The sequence below is a fragment of the Momordica charantia genome, assembly GCF_013281855.1.
Source record: "Momordica charantia cultivar OHB3-1 chromosome 8 unlocalized genomic scaffold, Mcharantia_2.0 BLBB01000008.1, whole genome shotgun sequence".
In the NCBI taxonomy this organism is placed as follows: domain Eukaryota; kingdom Viridiplantae; phylum Streptophyta; class Magnoliopsida; order Cucurbitales; family Cucurbitaceae; genus Momordica; species Momordica charantia.
In genome coordinates this window covers 5108602-5128547 of record NW_028275166.1, presented here as the reverse complement: position 1 = coordinate 5128547, position 19946 = coordinate 5108602, and the positions used below count along the sequence as shown (strand labels likewise).

The 19946-nt window shown below is 31.5% G+C and overlaps 1 protein-coding gene and 1 long non-coding RNA gene across 2 annotated transcripts; one reads left to right on the top strand and one right to left on the bottom strand.

Moving 5' to 3' along the window:
- The first annotated feature begins 7673 nt into the window (after positions 1-7673).
- LOC148209414 (uncharacterized) lies at positions 7674-11270 on the top strand. The gene is made up of 3 exons (XR_015792731.1): positions 7674-7795; positions 8688-8724; positions 11144-11270. It is a non-coding gene; the product is annotated as an uncharacterized LOC148209414 (long non-coding RNA).
- On the bottom strand, positions 11246-17467 carry HEMD (uroporphyrinogen-III synthase family protein). Its single transcript, XM_022288448.2, is given in 12 exon segments — positions 11246-11547; positions 11550-11598; positions 11742-11876; positions 11972-12057; positions 12630-12685; positions 13741-13836; positions 14267-14385; positions 15176-15242; positions 15783-15870; positions 17176-17405; positions 17408-17434; positions 17437-17467. Coding segments are annotated over 12 exon segments (999 nt in total). The 5' UTR covers positions 17465-17467; the 3' UTR covers positions 11246-11529.
- Between the last annotated feature and the right edge of the window lie 2479 nt (positions 17468-19946).

Sequence of the window (19946 nt, the reverse complement as noted above, 5' to 3'; positions counted from 1 at the left end):
CCTTCATAGTAAAATTTAAACAAATGATAAAGATGATAATAAAACTTTGATAGTATTTTGAATTACGGAGATTAAAATTGTAATTTAACTCTTAATTTTACACAATATAAGAAAATTATGGCCTAAATAGAAAAGGAGTTCATCCTAATATGGATGATGAAATTTTATTTATAAAATATAGAAATAAAGGCAAAAATAGATTTCCTGCCTCATTCCAATTATTTTTCTATTTCCAAATTATTTTATATCGCCAACAATTATTAAAAAAGAAAAAGTTTCGACCTATATATTGATATTATAATAATACAATTTTCTAAACTTAAATATTTAAATTAATAAATGGTTTAAATTGATATTTTAAATAGGGGCAAGAGTGGAAATTGAATGGAACCTTTCAATCTCGGAAGATAAGGAAGATAATAATAAAATCATTCCCTAAGACCCTCACGCAGAATGAGTGGCGCTTGCCGCTTATGGGTGTGGCGTTTAGGACATGACAGTACAGCTAGAGCTGTTTAACACAAAACATTAACGTTTTTTAAAAAAATTCACCAACCAGGGCCTACCATCTTTGACTACTTTCTCACATTTTACAGCTGTAAATTCCAAATTCAACTTCCCCTACATTCACCTCTCCTGCCAGTCCCAGGTAACAAAATCCCTTCATAATTCATTACAACTATACTTTCTTCATCTTTAAAATTTAAAGTTCTAAAATAAAATTAACCCTTTATATTTTAAAAGGGGACTTTTGAAAGAATAAACTGCAAACCAACAAAGAAAATATTGGTAAATGTATGGTTTTCAAAAACAGAAGAAACAAAGTTATGAAATTGACCTTAGGTAACAAATTTTGTTATTATTTTAAGAGATTATATGGACTTTTTTTAAAATCATATTTTTATGTTCTTGACGTGACTCCAACTCGACCATTCTAAAATTACCGTGGACATCCCAAAAAGATATATTCAATTGAGTAAATTACTGAAACAAAAATGAATAAAATAAAACTTATAATAATGATTAGATTAAAAACATGATTAATTAAATAAAGCTAGCTAATTTTAAAATACGGCATGAACATCTTCCACGCCAGATGGACCCACACCAGGCTGGAAAGAATCTCACGTGAATCGAGTTGAATCCCTTTGACCTTTCGAGCCTATCCCAACGGACTATTCATTCCCATTTCCCACTCCCTTCCAGTGTGGCGTAAATCACACGTGCCTGGGAAATCGTTCGTTTTGAAGATCGTGTGTCTCACGCTCCTGTGATGGCACGTGCTGCATTTCTTCGCTTGTAATTTTGACGGACCCGATCAGATCAATGAGCAACCCACGTGGCAGTTCTTGCAGTCCATTGGAGCGTGATTCGAGTTTTGCGAGGCAGTTGAGCGGTTAAGGCTATATAAAATAATATAATCCAGCTGGCAGCTCACTGTAGCTCACCGACTTGTAGACTGTAGTGTCCCCCACACTGGCAATTTCTGACGTGGATTTTAAAATTTTCCTATGGGCAGTGTGAATTTTTTTTCTAATCAAAATTATATGACAAATATTTGACCTTACTTATTTTTAGGGAATAATTCATTTTTCTGCCCTGTCAAGTGTCAACTTGCTTCTGTTTGAACGTTATAATTTTAAATTTTAAATTTTATCAAATCCTAAACTTAAATTAATCTATATTTAGTTTAGGAAAATTACTAATGGAATAACCAATAAATTCAATAAACATCTGTCAAAATACTGAAGATCGAGCAAAAAAACAATCCCTCATTCGATCATGAAATTACCAAAATCTATCTACAAAATTTAAAAATATATTTAAAAAGTTCTAAAACTCAACACTAAAATGTTGAAATTGAGCTTAAAAAAACCATCCAACAAAACTTTAAAAAATCAATTTCCAAAAAAAAAAAGTATTTTCTACTCATAAGGGTTTTCATTGCTTAAAAAAGAAGGTAAACTTAACTAATTGAAGCTATTAATCACACATTTAATTCAAGTTAAGGGTTGTTTAAAATTTACAAGTACAAGGTTAAAATAAAAATCCTAGTTTTTTTAAATGATATTTAGTAATATTATACATATATAAATACATTTATTTTATGAGAAGATAAACTTGTAACTAAAAATGGATGCAGTTACATTTGTGGAGATGTCGCTCATAAAAATATAAGGAAAAGATCATACCTGGCTAAAGAAATGAGTCCTGTTTACCGAAATATTAGCGGTTTGTTGAGGGAGATACAAGAAGGAAATAGATTCAAAAGTTACAGCAAGGCTTTGGATGTCAACTAGCAACAATTTGATTAATCACCTAGGATCGTACATATTGAAATTATTATTTATAAATTTATAATTTTGAAACGAAAATAATTAAATTTGTTCTATAAATATAGTATGCATGAAAATACGTTAAAATAGAATAATATTTTATATATTCTCACTAAACTTCTTATTCTTCAAGAATATTGTAATTGCCAAACGAAACAACATATAGATTTTTTTGAAATTTCTCAAAAGTAAAAAAATAAAAAATAAAAAAAACCATCAATTGTTACAGGGTAACTTCCCACCATTTTCTGCCATAGCAGAGACAAACGGCTCTAAAACACATGGGCGAGCACAAAAATTCAAAATTGGACGACCAAAACTTTACCAAAAGCGTAAATATAAATTATAATAAAATTGAAAAAGAACAGCTACTTTTGAGGTTAAGCTTGTATAATTTTGTTTTTCGACTATATCTAGTAATTTTTTTCTTGCAAAATTAGACATATGTAAAACAAAAGCCTAAATAACTAAATTGAAACGAGTATTAGGACAGTTGGAGGAGAAATATTCAATTTCATCAATTCTCCAAATCTAAATGCTACATCACTTAATTATAAAACATAACCTTACAAAGTTAACGATATCTTGCTAAAGCGAGCATAGTTTAGCGGTAATTAGCATATATCTTTCAACTAAGAGATTGTGAGTTTGATCTCCCACCTCCATACGTTGTACTAAAAAAACAATACCTGGCGTGGACTAACCAAATTAAAATAACTCTTCTAATTATATAAGTATACACGTTCTAAACTAAAATAAAATCTATATCCTCACTTTTTTTTTAGTACAACATGTGGAGGTAGGGATCGGTTTCACAACCTCTTGGTTAGAAATATATGACAATTACCATTGAGCTATGCTCGTTTCAACTGAGATCCTCACTTATTACTGGTTAAAATACTTTTAGTAAAATAACAAGTTTAGTCCATAAACATTGTGCCTAATAAGACATTCAACTTTAAGAAGTATCTTAAGTTCTTTAAGATCTGTGTGGCAACGTTTATGTTTCTCATTTTTTAGAAACAGAGACATATTTGGTAATTTAATTTCTCGTTTCTAAAATTTGAGAAATATTTCTAAAAAATGGGCAAAGTTTTGGAAACTACGAAAAGTAGTTTTGTTCTTTTTTTTTTTTTTTTTTTTTTAGTTTTTCCTATCCATAGGCAGCCTTAGAATAAATATTATAAATCATGCTATATTAATCAAAACAGTTGGTCGGTCTCTTGCTCCTGCAAAAGGTTAGTATGTCTCCTCCCTCCCTAAGGGCAGGTTTGAGTCTCGTTGTAAGCCCATGCTAAAAATAAAAATAAGAAACATTTTATAGGTATTAAACTCATTTTTTTCAAGAAAAATAAATGTTTACCCAGTATATTTCTATTTTTAATTTTAGGAAATAAAAATGTTACCAAACGGACATAAATTTTTAATTTTATGTCTTATATATATTGAAATTAAAAAAATGTTTAATAGATTTGTGAATTTGAAAAAATATTGTATTGTAAAAGACTTGATCATAATTGTAAATTCAAGAAACTTATTTAGAAGTTTTGAACTTTAGAGACCTATAAAACACGAAATTGAAAACATATAGATCTATTAGACACATTAAAGTTTATATACCTATTAGACATATTTATGTTGGAGTCTGATCACAAAAAGCATGAATGAAGTATTGGAGAGTGCAGAATGAGTCTGCATAGAGAAAGAAAATACTTTGACACTCTATTTGGTAAGGATTCAAGCTATTAGTCTAAAGACAAGCAATATCATATTCACGTACTTGTGTATGAAGTCTGTCTCTCTTTCTATAAGCATGGATAGGTAGGCACCACTCATTGGTCACTTAACACGTCTCGAGATTCTCTAGGGTTAGCCTTACAGTGGTGGTGGGTTAGCGTAGTTGAAGAGCAGTTTCATATTATATCTTGATGTTGCCCTTTATTAAAGGTCAGAGTCTAAAAGAAGTTACTGAGTAGAATTCATGAGCCACAGGGAACAAGGTGTTATACCTCATACTTCAACCATTTATCTTTTTTTTGTTTGATATTTTATTAATGATTAGATTTGCCCAAAAATCTATCAGTTTAGGCTGGTGAGTTAATTGATGATGTAACATGTTTAAAATGGTATGAGACAAAGGATAAAGTCTTGTGTTCGAATATTGTCATTTCCTTCCTATTTAACATTGATTTCCACTTGTTGAGTTTTTGTGCAAATTTCTAATTTTTTTTTCATTGATAATTTAATTAGGTTTAAAAATTCTCCTTCCAAGGAGACACCATTCTAAAAGCTCAATATCTAAACTTATAATTTAACAACTAATTTTCTAAGTCTAATTTTATTCCAAAATTATTTGTTGACATTGTATTTATCAACTTCCCATAATTTATTTTGCTAAGGAAGGAACATCCCATAATTTCAATTCAACAGCTCAAAACTTCCATGTACATGGACATTTTAAAACTCTTTCAAATAACGAATACGACGATAAAAAAAAATAATAATATAGAGAAAAATAAAAACAAAAACAAAGAAAGGCGCTGGGCGGGAGTGGGACCAGAGTGTCCCCCTCCAACCCAATCGGCGGTCGGCCCGACCCACAAGAGGCACTGCCGAGAACCGGAGCGGGCGGGCTTTTGTCGTTATCTACAGCGTCAAACAATGGTTGTTGAATTCTTGGCGGGAGCGGGCGGTGCGCTTTTTTTCTTTTTTTTTTTGGGACCAGCTTGACTTTTGGGGCTCAATTACTCACATCGCATGTAACGAAAATGGATAACGCTACCTCCTTTTTATTTCTCAAATTATTCAACTTGCCTTCTTGGTTTGCTCGTGTTCCTATTATTTGGCTGTTGCTCCATCATTTTCGTTCAATGAAAAATAGCCTTTTATTTGAGGTAGTCTTTTTTGTTCTATTGAAATACCTGTATATAAATTAAATTACCTAATCTATCAACTTAATTTTTTTTTGATTTAGTGGTGATTTATTTATCTTTCAAGATATTTTCAAAGATATTTTAAGATGGTATAAGAACGGGATCTTCGAAAGTTAAAAAAGACAACACATCAAATTATTTACAGGTCCAAAAGTTATAAAATAATTCAAGTGTGACATGGTTGAGGAATGAGTACAACAATTTGTTGGTAAATTAACAGTTTCTCCTTCCATAGAAATATCCAAGCACAACAAAAAAAAATATGCAAATAGGAAAAAAACTGTAAAAGCACAAGAATAACGACACAACAAATTATACTAATTCACCACTAAAGACTACTTCCACTCAGATGTGGATAATTCACTAATAATTGTTTAAGGATTGAATACAATAACTCTCTCCAAGAATATCCCTTGGAGGTCCTAACAAAAGCCCCATAACTTCTAAGTATTTTAACACAATTAATACTTAAGAACAAGAAAGAAAAACTCACAAATATAATCAAGATACTATACCCCAAACAAAAATGATCTTCATATCCCCAATTTGTGATGCCAACCCCCGAGCCACTGCCACAAAAACTATTGCCAAAAACCCTAATTCGACTGCCCTCAAATTCTGACGGCTACTCCCCACAAAACATAAAACTCATATATATATATATGAGTACGTGAAACCTAAAAATAAAGGTTTGGGCTTTTGACCCATTATTTGTTTACACTCTTCCCTTTTTATTTATTTATTTTATTTTGTATCCAAAAATTTCCAACACAATTTTTATATTTCCCAGTTAAAGTAATTATTAATTACTAAAATATGATAAAAGATTGCTAATTACTCAAATATTTTTTCAGATTTACTTAATAGGATTTTAACAATTAGAGTAACAAGTATTTCTCAAAAAAAAAAAAAAAACAATTAGAGTAACAAGTAGTATATTAGTACAATCAAAATGGGTCAATCGTAATAACATATAATTATTTGATTTTTTAAGTTCATAATATATTTAGAGAAGAATTGAACATTCAATTTTTTTATAAAGAAATAACCTAAAATTAAAGAAAGTTATTAATGTTTTATCTACCATCTATTTTCGGATTGACAGTTATTTGATTTGTTATACTCGGAAAAAAAATAGTTATTTGTTATACTACGAACCAAATATTGGCTTATTGAATGAACATGTAATGTTATTAATTCTAGGCCAAAAGCAATTTTCTTTAGTATCTATCATTTTCAAGCATTAGTTATGCGCCCATCTGATATATATATTACGTACACAGTGCACCATGCAATCAATATGTCAAAATTCTTTGGAGCCGCAGGAGAACGTCCTATCTTGAACGAGACTTGTCTAGTTGTCTACCCACTTTAATTGAAGATAAAGCAGACGATAAGTTTTTTTTTTCTTCTCTATTTTACTTTGAATAAAATTCTACTTTTTTTCACTGGACCACCTTCATCTCTAAACCCTAAAGTTTCAGAAATTAATTAATTAATATGATCCACCATCACTATTTTATTTTTATATTTTTTTTAGCTTAATAACATGGTGGATTGGAAACATGAGAATAGTTGAGCGGTTAATTAATTAAGACATCTATTTCTTTTTTTGAAGTCGGGAGTTCAAATATGATTTCTCATTCGGTTTGTATTCCAAACAAGGGAAAGAAAAAAAGGAGGTGGAAATTCGAATGTTTGACATTTAGTAACGTTTTATCCTATATTGAACTACATTCAAATTGTCAATTTTTATTTGATACAACATTAAAAGTTAAAATAATATTATATGTTATGTTATCCATGTCTAGTTTTAATATTTTAATTTTATGTTTAATGGGTTTATGAATTTTTAAAAATGTATAAAATAGGCAAATAAACACAAAATGGAAGGTTTAAAGATCCATTTAAACACTTTTAAAATTCAGAGACTTATTAGATATAACATTAACATTTTTTAATGGAACTGATTCTTTGAAATTTGGATGGCAGAGGCAGGGTTAGCATAGAGGAAGACTTGACCGTTAGTGGGACGGTGGTGAGCATTATTAAACAACGACGGCTAGGTTTGTTGGAAAAGAAAAAAGAGGAGAAGAGGAAAGAAATGTCATGTTAGTAGTCTATTAGATGAAGAGTAAAACAACTTGAGAAAAGTTCCAAGAATATATTTCCAACCAAAAATTTAGAGGTTTGAATATCCCTTCGATATTAAACTCAAAAATTTATTAGACTTAAAAAAATGATTACGATTTTGATATGTTAATTTTAATTAGGGATTTGGGGTAAAACCCCTAAAATTAAGTCAGCATTTAGGGCCTTAATCCAGCAAAATCGAGGCCCATAGTATTACTAGGTTTCGGGCCCGGCCCAATTAACTTCCAAACCCCATATGCCAAAATGGCCCTATAAAACCATTCCCGCCCCTTTCAAATTCGCTCCCATTTGGAAACGGTGGTGTACGCCCTCTATCAGCGCTGGTTGCATCTGAAACTTTCCCCTACGCCGTATTCTCACTGCCGATCTCAGGTTCTCTCCCTTTCGTTCGCTTTGTTATTCTTGATCTAGGATTTTTGTAAGCATTCTCGCTGCCGATCTTAGGTCTCTACATTACATTTGCTTTATTTTGGAGCTAATTTTGATGTTTGGCTTCAATTTCTTGGGGAAAGCGTTTTTACTAGTTTCCACCGCATCATCGATGCAGTCGTTGAATCTCGTTGTCCACGATGACGATAATTCGAGGTTTTTTTTTCCTTGAAAATTGAGATGTCAAATGGAATGGATATCTCTGTACGTATGCGTATCGATCTTTTTCGTCTTTTCTTTACAGTCAAATCTCTTCTGTCCTATTCTTTTTTCTCGATCTTGTGTATTTCTTGATCACTAACTTCATGATCAGGTTTTCAAATTTGGATTTTCTGTTATTGAAATTTCTTTTGTTCTCCGTTTCTGAATTCAGTTTTCAACTATTCGTAAAAGGAAAGATCGGTTAATGTTAAGATTCTTGTTCTACTAACTTTAATTTGTTCAAAATGATTTCGATCACTCCATTAGTCTCCTGAACGCGGACGTATGCAATTTATTTTTCCATAAGCGACTTCTCCCTATTAGAATCCACACGATTGCGAGAATCCAGATATTTATTTTCATAACGGGACATTTTCCACCATCAATCAATTGAAGCATCACGGCTCCTTATTTCTATTTCTGCTTTCTCCAGAAAGTCCAAGTAGCCATCAGCAGACGGAGATTTTTATTTTAGATAGTTTTTTTTTTTTTTTCTGAAACGTATTTTTATTTTAGATAGTTGCAGTCTTAGTTCGAAGGTAGATGATATGTTCTAAATTTTGGTTTGCCTCCGATAAGGGCTTGTGAAATATATCTGCATTGAAGGAAACTTTTCTTTTTGTTTCGTCTGCAGATTACAATGGAGATTACATTATTGACCTTGACGCAAGGTAAATTTCCTAAACTAATTACCCGATGTGTATTGTATGGTATTTTAATTTAGCCTGTGAATTTCTTCGTCGATGATAATTATAATCTAAGCCTTGTTTAAAATAACAAAACAAAAAACAAAATAATTGTCAAGCGATCTAAAGAATTTTGGTGAGAAAGCAGACTTATGAGAGCAGTGCAGGAAAATAACTACATTAACTTTTTCTTAGCAAACATAAAATGGAGGTATTAAGAAGAGAGGGAAGTTGCAAAATGAGTAATTTGGATCTCTTTTTTCAGGAAGAATTAATTTTATTTATGAGCATTATTTGTTCGAATATGATTTCAATTGATTATCGATTTAGTGTAATAACAACTATATGTAAATCTGTAAAATTTGAAGCTGTAGTATATATAAGTCTCAGCACTTCGTTATGAATAATTTCCTTTGAATTATATTCATCTTTCATATTTTTGGTATAATTAATAAATCAAGAAAGAAAAACACAGTATAGAAACATTACCCCCTAGATTACAAGTTTGGTTTTCTGAAATGGGAGTGTGTCATCTTGAACTTTAAAAAGTATTTAACAATTCTTTAAATCTTTTTAAATCTTTCTTTTTAAATCTTTTTTTTTTGTCTAATAGGTAACTTTTGAATTTTGTAACTAATAAATCTTTTAATTTTTAATTTATTGTCCAATACAGTCCTTATTTATTAGATATTTTTTAAAGTTTAAAGACCTATTGAATACTGTTCAAAATTTTATTAGACGACTTTTTAAAGTTAAAGTTTTAAGATATATTACACACATAAATTGAAAGTTTAAGTATTGATTAGACGTTTTTTTTTAAAAAAAAATTCAATGATTAATTAGACACAACCCTCAACCCTCAAAATTTAAGAAGAAATTAACATATGAATGAATATTAATTTCGATGTATTTAATAAAAGAAATAGAATTGATTGAATCTTTTGGAATAACTTTAAACGAAGAAATAAGGAGTTAATTTAATATTTACATATTGATCACATATTGAACCAAAACATTTCTATTACCGTTTAGTATTTTCTAGTAAATTCTTTTTTATTCATTCAATTTATATAAAGATTATTAATATATGAAAAATATTAAGATTTAATTCAATAAAGTCGATATAGAATTTGTTAATATGAGCATACGGAAGGGTTTTACATATGTTCCTTCCATATGAGTTTTAGTATATTTTCACTTAGGATATTTACGAAATAAAATGATCAAGGTTTGATCAAACACGTTGAATATACAAGTCAAACTCTTACTAAAACAAATCAACTTGTGCAGTCTCAACAGAATTTATGAATATACAATGATACATGTGAATTGAGTTTTCATTAAATTATGAATTACAACAATTAGTTGAATTACGAAAAATTATAGATGCCAGTCGTTTCAAAATCTTTTAAGAAGTATACAATATTTCTTTTGCCAGAGTGCATCTTACCAGTATTTGCCTTTATAAATCATGATCGAGAGTGTAATTCATTATTATCTATTTATATTTTATGCATATATATTGCTTCTCGTTGTACTAATGACTCATAAATTTGCATACTAGTTCATGTCCTCGTAAACTGTTAATTTCAAAAAAAATTTATCTCCATATTTTTAACTGTTTTGTTTTTAAATTGTCATTTTTTTCCTTGCTTTTGAGTCTCTGCTGCGGCGACAATTTTAAATACGAAATTTGATTTGAAATGAGAAAATACAATAAGTTAAAATCAAAACACTTCACATCAAGGTTTGCATCTCTTCATGGAAAACTTGCTGAGTCATACTATCCGTTGTAAATATATGAGATACGGTAGATTTAAAATTTAAATACTATTTTAATTATTGTATTTTCAACTTTAGTTTATTTATATAATTGTACTTTAATTGTTGTACTTTTTAAATGTCTATTTTAATTCCTTCAATTTCATTTTCAGTTCACTCACTAAATTTCTTGAGAGATAACCATAAATTTGTATTAAAAATATTTATATTATATATAAAATTTGTGTTAAAATTTTATAAATAGAGACTAAAATGATCAATTTTTAAAAGTACAGACTATGAGTGTATTTGGGAGTGATTTTAAAAAAAGATATTTAAGAATAATTAATTTTCCAAAATCACCACACAAAAGATACCTTAAAAATCAAATTTAAGTAATTTTATGTTTCCCTAAAATCAATTTTTAAATTTGCCAAACATGATCCATGGAAATGAAAAAGATTTTGGTAATGTCAAAAGTGATTTTACCATGGCAAAATCACTCTCAAACACACCTTAGAAGTTCTGAAAGTATAGACACTAAAATGAACCTACAAGAACCAAAATAGTATTTGAACTTTTGAACCATTTATCTATATTCAAAAGAGAAGCTACTGCTTTAATCTTTCTATTAATTTGCAAGGTGAATTGCAAACCGTTCGCGGAAACTTCAATAATCGAAGTGACTAAACTTCAAACTAAAGTTCGGAAAAAGAAAAGAGAGAAAAAGAGGGATTTTGGAGAATGAAGCAGAACCTATTCCATTGAAGAGCATTTACATTCTATTAACAACAAAAAGAACAGGACAAGGGTCATTAATTATTTGATATCGAAGTGGACATACAATGGGATAATTTTATGTAGGACTACAGAAAAAACTTCATTTTGGCTTACCTTGAATAAAAACTCAGGCAAATGGACAATGATCCTCACATGAAGATGGAGTGGTTGAGATGCTTTGTTTTTCAACCAATTGTTGCCTCCGCCTGGATCTGCCTTAAATTGTGGAAAAGAAGTGTAGATGATTTTCTAGTCCGGAAAATGACCTAAACGACTTGAGCTTCTGTTCTTAGTGCTTCCAATATACTATCAACCCACCTGCAATCTCAATTTGGTCATGTTTGTACATTCAGCATTAGATTTTTATCTACTGGTAAAGATAGTTGAGTACGGAATTTTTGAACCATTAAGAGAAATGCGTCAACTAAAAGGATGTAAAGTTGAAGTATGTAATCACCCACCCTTCAAGGCCAGGATTCTTGGGGTAGTAAACATTTTTCAATCCAAATCTTTCTGCAGCTGCAGCAGTTGTTTCTCCAATGCAGGCAAGTGATTTTTCCCACTCGTTTGGCTCTGAAATAAGATTGACCCATGCGCTGTTGCAACAGGGTTGTAATGTCAAGGACGAATTAAAACGAACTAATTAATTGTTACAAATTCCCTATCGTACAAAAAGAATCTGATGTCATACCGAACTGCAGAAGGTGAAGCCACTGTGACGACAGGCAATGAACGTGCCTGCTCTAGAACTGTTTGATCAACGTAATCAACGGGTGCCTGAAAGATACCACCAATAATTATGATGCCTACGAAAGTTAATCGTGTTTGAGTGATCAATATAGTACTCGTTCAAGTTACTAGACAATGAAAACCTTAAACTTAATTGATGGTTCTATCCTCTGAAAGTTCTGATGCAAGAATAAGGGATTATGACCTACAACAAGCTAAATGCAAGTTCTGTTTGATCTTAATTTTCTATTTAGTTGTGTACTTTAGCATCTCCTTATAAGTTTCTCCTAAATCTTCACTGTTAGTGTCCATGGCTCAGTCAACTATCTTACAAAAAAAAAAAAAAAAAAAAACAGAGAGAGATAAAAAAGGTCCACTGTACTACACTTATTTGTCTTTAAGTATTTAGCTTGTTGATCCAAAAAAGAGTCCCATGTGACATTTCAAGTATCTGCAGTTATTGCTGCTTCACGTGGGTGGGTTTTGCTATTTTTGGTTCTTTCACTGAATTATAGGGGGAGGGGAATAGAAATGTTTATTGGAACTTTTCTCAGAATCATGTAGATGAATATGCATATAAAAAATAACAGGAGATATACCAAGGATCATGAATACTCTACCGTAGTGTATGTATTAAGCCTCATGACCTCAAATCCACGATTCGAAAGGGCTTCCTCTGTACAGATTGCAAAAAGGGATACCAAGGTTATTTCTCAACGGCATTATTGTTTGCTTTAACTCACACTGATGCAACAACGTGACAAAAGTAGTACTTAAAACTTCAATATATTATTTTTAAAAAGTGGGTAACAGATAATACAAGGGAACGTGGTTCAAGATTGCCACAGGATGCTTGCAAAAGATCACTTGACATTAAAATTCAAGTCTCCACTAAAGCGTAAGTAAAACTGAGGTCTGCCAGTTCAGTTGATAAAAAATGAAATATAATACTGCGCAATGGGGGAGAATAAGAGATATAAAATATCTTATTAATTTTCAATTATATACATCCCAACTGTTACTACTTACTATTAGTAATAACTCAACTCACATTCTAACCAAGGTTCAAATTACTCCTAGTCCTAGCCCTACTTATACGTTAGTAAACTCTGTATACACAAACAGAGAAATCAGTCGGTATCTGAAATATGAGATATTCCTAGAGTAAATGTAAAAATCTTGATTTTACTGATACAAGCCAGCAGCCAGTTCCAAGCACCGTTATCCCACATTAAAGTTATTAGTATAAATAACTTCATATTCCTTAGTTTTCTTCAAAATGGAAGCTCCCTATATTTTGTGATTGGAACCTAAAACAAATTTGCAGTTAAAAGCTCCTATCCACATAATAATTCTTCACTGTTCTGATTTCACGTGAATTTAAAACATAAATGTCTGTAGTTGATCAGAGGGAATGCTATTACAACTTTATTCGTCTAGTTAAAAGTATCTTGACATTCCAAATGTGGAAATTAGGTTTACTGGTACTGGAAAAATTGGACTTATCACAGAGAGTAACTACTCCAGTTAACCTTATAAAATTGCTAGCTGCAAGCCAGCAGTGTAAGTAACAAATACTTTCAGTTCAAATTAAATTCTTATAGTTATTGAATGAGAAAACATGATAGCATGCTTTAACGCAAAAAGAACATCACTGTTACTTGCCACGTTATCTGATGCCAAATAACCCTCAGTGTGCAGAAACTAGAATAAAAAAGGTAAGTTGCGTACCAATATCATTGCTTGCTTTAGTAGAAGCAGGATATAAGACTCTGCACTTCGTATCCCCTAACTTTGGAAGCTCGGAAGCCAAGACCTTGCCTATTGCTGAAAGAGATAATTGGAGAAAAATGATTCAAATTATGATTTGTATTACAGCCATGCATCGCTATTGAAGGATTCTAATCCAACTTAAATCCAGATACCTACACACATAATACGACTAACATCTACTGTGAATTTACGAGTACCTACCAAATTGTGATTGTTGAACAACCATCATAGCAGAGTGGAGAATATAAACTGTCGGAACAAATACTACACAATTCATTTGACGTAGTTCTTTGTTGTTGTTTTTGTAGTTCTGATATTCCATACTGCTTTGTTTTTTCATGGTCTTTTCATAATCCGATTTGATTTAAAAGAGTAAGTAAATGATATAGGTAAAAACTTTAATAACATCATGAAACGAATACAATCCACAAATAATGAATTTTCATGCATCATGCATGAGAAGTGATTTATACATGCGTGTTACCTTTTGAGGGTGCAAAGGCCACATCAAGCAGTTGATTTGATGATTGCAACACGTCCTCAAAAATGTTAGCCGTACCAGCTCCCACAACACCTATTCTAACTTTTGGCATTCCAGCAGCCCTAAGGAACAAAATAATGTGAAGCTATCACTCAAGGATGATGCAAAGCAGCCCAAATGGAAAACATAATGTGAAGTACCAATTGTGTGCTTCTAGTTGGGGATTCAAAGAAAGAAGGGAAACAATAGAATGGATTATTCTTCACACCAAATTACTCAAACTTGAATACATACATTACAAAGTTACTCCCGATTATAGTTATCAAATCTTTAATTGGTAGCTGTATCAGTTTTTTAAAATAGTGCATTGTAGTTTTTGATTACATATAACCAACAATGCAAAATACAATTCAACAGCAGGAAAATTCAATCCAAAACACCCGTTGACTCAAAAAATGCATTTTAACTTGAAATATACAACTTGATCTCATGTACCATACAGGTTGAAACAACAATGGTCCAAAAATGTACTCATACTGTGTAATAATTTATTTTACACGGATGGTAGTATGGCACTGCTATGGGTATGATCACCTATAACTTGAGATAAACCATTCAATGAAATGGGTACTAAATAAATTCATAAGAGCTAGATCACCTAGTATGATAGGTATAAATTTCTTGAAGTCCTAACATCCTATACAAAGAAAATCAGTTTCCCAAAATTGCTGTAGATGGAATATGAAAAAAATATTCAAAACAGATTTTTTTAAAAAAAAAAAAGAAAAAAAACTCAAGAAACTTTAAAGCTTGCAAAGTTCTAGGAAAATTAACAACAATCAAAATTTTAAATTTGATATCGTGTAAAATACAAGACTGGTGAGAGTCTAGTGAATTAGTTCTAAACCTTACTTCCATGCCTCTAGGAACACCAAGCCAGCTTCAGGGGAAGTTATAACAATCCAGTCAAATACAGAATCTGTAAATGAACAGAAGAACATTGTAAAGGCTTGTGTCCATTAATTAGTCTTCCAATTATCTGTGCTACATTGAAAATTACTAAATAATATTACTGTAAAGTGGATCGTATTACAATCAATATTTCCTTGTGGGGTTGGTTTCTAAAGTTTTTTGTAATTATCAATTAGGTGTTTTTTTTTTTGGATTGGAGCCCCTTTCTCTAGGGTACTCTTGTTTGGGCTGTCTTTTTGTATGCCCTTGTATATTTTTTCATTTCTCTAAACGAAAACTCGGTTTCTTGTATAATAATAATAATAATAATAATAATATTACTCTCGAATAAATGTCAGCAGTGTGAGCTTGTAACCCAAACTGGGGCATCTAAAATTATCTGTTCAACATTGAAAATTACTAAATAATATTACTGTCAAATAAATTCCAGCAGAACAGCCCTGCATCATTATGTGGGTGCGTGTGTGTGTCTGAGAGAATCATTTCACCAAAAACAATGAGATTTTTTAAGAGGAAAAGGGGAGAGAACCAATCTTGAAGGACTTACCACCAAGTACAGAATGTAGTCTATTCAAGTCAGGACCTTGCCTGTGTTGGATGAGGGGAAGCTCCAAACAGTTTATCCCATGTTTTGCCTATGATCCACATCAGGAATATCAACATCGTCCGGTTTACATTTGATTCACACATCAAAAATTCGATTGTAGCGCACACATCCAAGCAAAAAAATCAAGGCCACTTTATGCTTTCTCATTATTTTATCTTCACAAGAGGTCAACTATAGCATAGGCTGTTAAAATGAAGGGAAAAATATAAAAAGTAAAAGGGAAAATGAGGTGAGAAGCAATGATATGCAGGGTGTAACATCCGTAACTCTAAGCTATGTAATAATATGTCTATGTCTAAAACTTTATCCATTACTGGATGATAATGGACAAGAGTGCCAGATAAACCATCATGGATATTCTCCATCCTGAACCCTAATTATTTCTTCTGGGCATAAAAGATCAGTTTTCTAGCTAAACTACAATGTGAGAATTTGCCATTAATTAACAATGGGGTAGGAATTTGAATCTTTGACCTCTCAAAAGGTTAGGTAATTTTATACAAATATTTCGCCTATTCGGGCAGTATTCACCACTAAAGTACAGTATCCAGGACAAGGAGAAAAAGAACTTGTGCATTTCCTTGATTCAATAAAGAGAATATCAATATTTTTGGTATCAATGCTTCAAGAGACTCGTATTCCAGTGTATCTATTACAAAGAAGCCGTTATATCAGAACCGGAAATAAAATTAACAAATAGATTACCACCACGTGCAGCTCTGGAATGATACGATCTGGTTCTATGATTCCTAATATACCTAGGAACTGAAATTGAACTCATACCAAGGCTATTCTAAATCATAACGCAGCTCATTCAATTTTAAAGACGTTCTTATCTCACGACTGTCGATAGAATACATTTTAACTCTTGGAAAACCGAAACTATATTGATACTTTAAACCATTGCAGTTAAAACTTATCGCAGCGTCAAGATACGTCCACTAAATTGCTCGATTCCGTTCTCCTCCGAAAAGACAAAAGAACAGCAATGTTTCAGCCGGAGTAAAAGCAAAAGCAATTCTCAATATGATGAAGTATTTCAAAAAGATCTAGACAATAGGTGAGAACTTGAGAAGGCAACAACAAATCAAAATACTCGAACAGCCAGCAATCATATCCACATTTAACACGCGGACTTACAAATCGGTCCACCACGTGTATTCAAGAGATGAACACAATGCCGAAGAAGAATCTCAAAAAAGGCTCAAGGAATCAAACACACATGAGCCAAAACAAAAAACAAAAAACAAAAAAAAGAGACAGAAAAAGCAAATTTAAAATCAGAATATTGCATCCTAAGATTACAAAATCAAGAGAGAGAGCTAGAAATTACCAGAGCGTTAACGAGCTTGCCGTTCTTGCCGCGCTCTCTCGTAACCACTACTTTAGGCGCCGAAATTGACGAAGACGTCGTCGGAATCGAAGCGGAGGAGGAACAAGAAGGCGTTCTACGGGGAAGTAAGATTCGCCGGCAAAGTTGCAGACAAGGAGAAGGAACAACAACTGAAGGCGGATGAGAGAGAGAAGAGAGAGAAGAGAGAGAAACTGGAGCCATGGGAAACGTGTTGAGCGGAGATGAAAAACAGAGATGGAAGGCCAGATGTTAACATAACAAAACTCATGACCCCCCGAAGGAGAAAGCTTATGCAATTAATTAATCCAAAATATTCTTCCCAGTTTAAAAGGTAAAAAGATCATGAGCCACGTGTCCCTTTCCAATTGGGGATCAGCATTAACTTTATCGTAATGGGCTGCGGAGGAGCCCGCCCAATTTAATTAAATTATTATTCCTTTTAAATAATTTGGACAAAGAGTGGACGGCGGGGATTATTTCTTTTTTTTTTTCTTCTTAAGCTCCCGATTATAATTATTATTGTTGTTGTAAGAAATTAAAATATGGAGATTGTCGGTTACTTTCTGATTTGCGTCCTAATCACCCGGCCAAACTATAGGATGTGGTGCGTCCTGTAATTGAAACACATGCCAGCTCAGAATCTGCGGACCGGGCCCGGCGGCCAGTTGCGTGATGATTAACGGTTGATGGTTTAATCAGAGCCACACTTTTGTAAGCGTCCACATAGGATCTAAGCCCTCTCTCTATTTTTTTTTTTTTGAGGAATTTCTTTAAATATAAATTACTAAAATTTTGAAAATTAAATAAATATAAATAATATGGTTAAGTTAAATTTTTAGTTGTTATCCTTTAATTTTAATTTCTTTTTTTTTTAACTTTTTATAAGTTTCCCTTATTGTTTTTATCTTTTTAACTATATATGTCATTTCTAGAATTCATGGCAAGGTTTATATTCGATATCATTTTTCTAAACATGTTAATGAAAATATCGATAAAAATATATATGTAGATAGATATTTTTTAAGAAATTTAAAAAATCATGACAAATATTTGAATCAACAAATAAATACTTCGTACTTTTTAAATAAGTTAATAATTATTAATATTAATATTACATTGATATTACTTTTTTAAAATAAATATTATATTTATATTAGTGATATTTTGTTGATTTTTTTTTCAATACTAAGAAAATGACAATTTGTCGTTCTCAACTCCATTGATATATGAAAATATTATGTCAATAGAAATTTAATATCATGATGGATGGGAACTTACAAATATCTAAAATAAACAACTGTGGTAGAAATTCAAACAAACATGTATACAGAGAAACTTCAAATTGTGGAAAAAAAATAATGGGTTAAAACTATATTTTATCAAACTCCTGGATCAATCTTTTATTTGTCACATCACATAACGTAATTGTCACCTTTACAAATAATTTTTTATTCTTAGTAAAATATGGGAGTAGGGATTTGAACTCAACATTATTGGATCGAACTTTAATAAGCTGAACTATGTTTAAATTGATTTATCATGAATAACTTTAATTTACCTTATTAGACATAAATGGCAAATAGGCTTTAATCCACAGTTAGAAAGCAAAATTTTGCCCCTTTGTAAAAATTTCCACACCCATCTTGTATCGTGAGACTTTGTTGACCACTAAATTTGAAAAGCTATAAGAATTGGGATCACATTATCCCCAGTAACTAACAAGCTCATCCATGGTTTTTCTGTAGCACTGCCAAACAAAAACAAACAACTTTCCATAGCCTGATACAAAATGTGGATATTTATAACGAAGAGGGCTTGAAAGTTTTTGAAACTAACAATTAAATAGAAACACACAGCAGCTGAGGGTACATCTCACTCAAATCACCATACTAATTAAAAAGAAAATTATTTTACAACCAGTGAAGACTAAAAGTACTTTTTAACTTATACTCACTCAAGGCATGTTTGAGAGTATCAAAAATCATTTTTGATATATTTTTTTTAAATCACTTGCATATCATTGTTGTTAAGTTATACCCGACATGGAAGCTACAAGTTCACCAGGCCAAGGTCCAACCAGGTCTAAGGTATGACCAAATCCAGAGCATAACCAAGTGTAAGGTATGAGATCCAATCCAAAGCATAACCAAGTCCAAGGTAGGATCAGATCCTACGTATAACCAAGTCCAACGCATGATCAGATCCAAAGTATGACCAAGTCTAGGAGATCACAAGATATAAAGATCTAGGACATGACCATTTATAGAAAAAGAACGGAAGCTCAGATCTATAAACCCAACGAACCAACGTAGCATAGGTCCATTTAGTGAAGACGGGCCAATGACCCTTTCTCCTAACATTTAGCCCACGTAAAAACCCCTTTGCTTTGCAAGTAAAAGTCAAATCTCTTTGGTGTGATATTTTGTAACGGATCAAACCAAATTTACGCATCAATAATTATAAAATATCGTAACCAAGATTTTAAATGTTGATGTTGGAAATGTTTGTCTTTTCATGAAAAAACAAGAAATTTAACAACGAATATTCTAGAAAATCTTGTTATTAAAAAAATCGTAAAAAATATTTAAATTAACAAAGAAGCATTTCACCCTTTCTAAAAAATGAATATTACTAATATTATGTCTATATTAGTCATATTTTATCATGATATACAAGTAAATTTTAGAAAATATCAAAAGTGACTTTTGGGAAGCCAAAATTACTCCCAACCATACACACAAATACTTTAT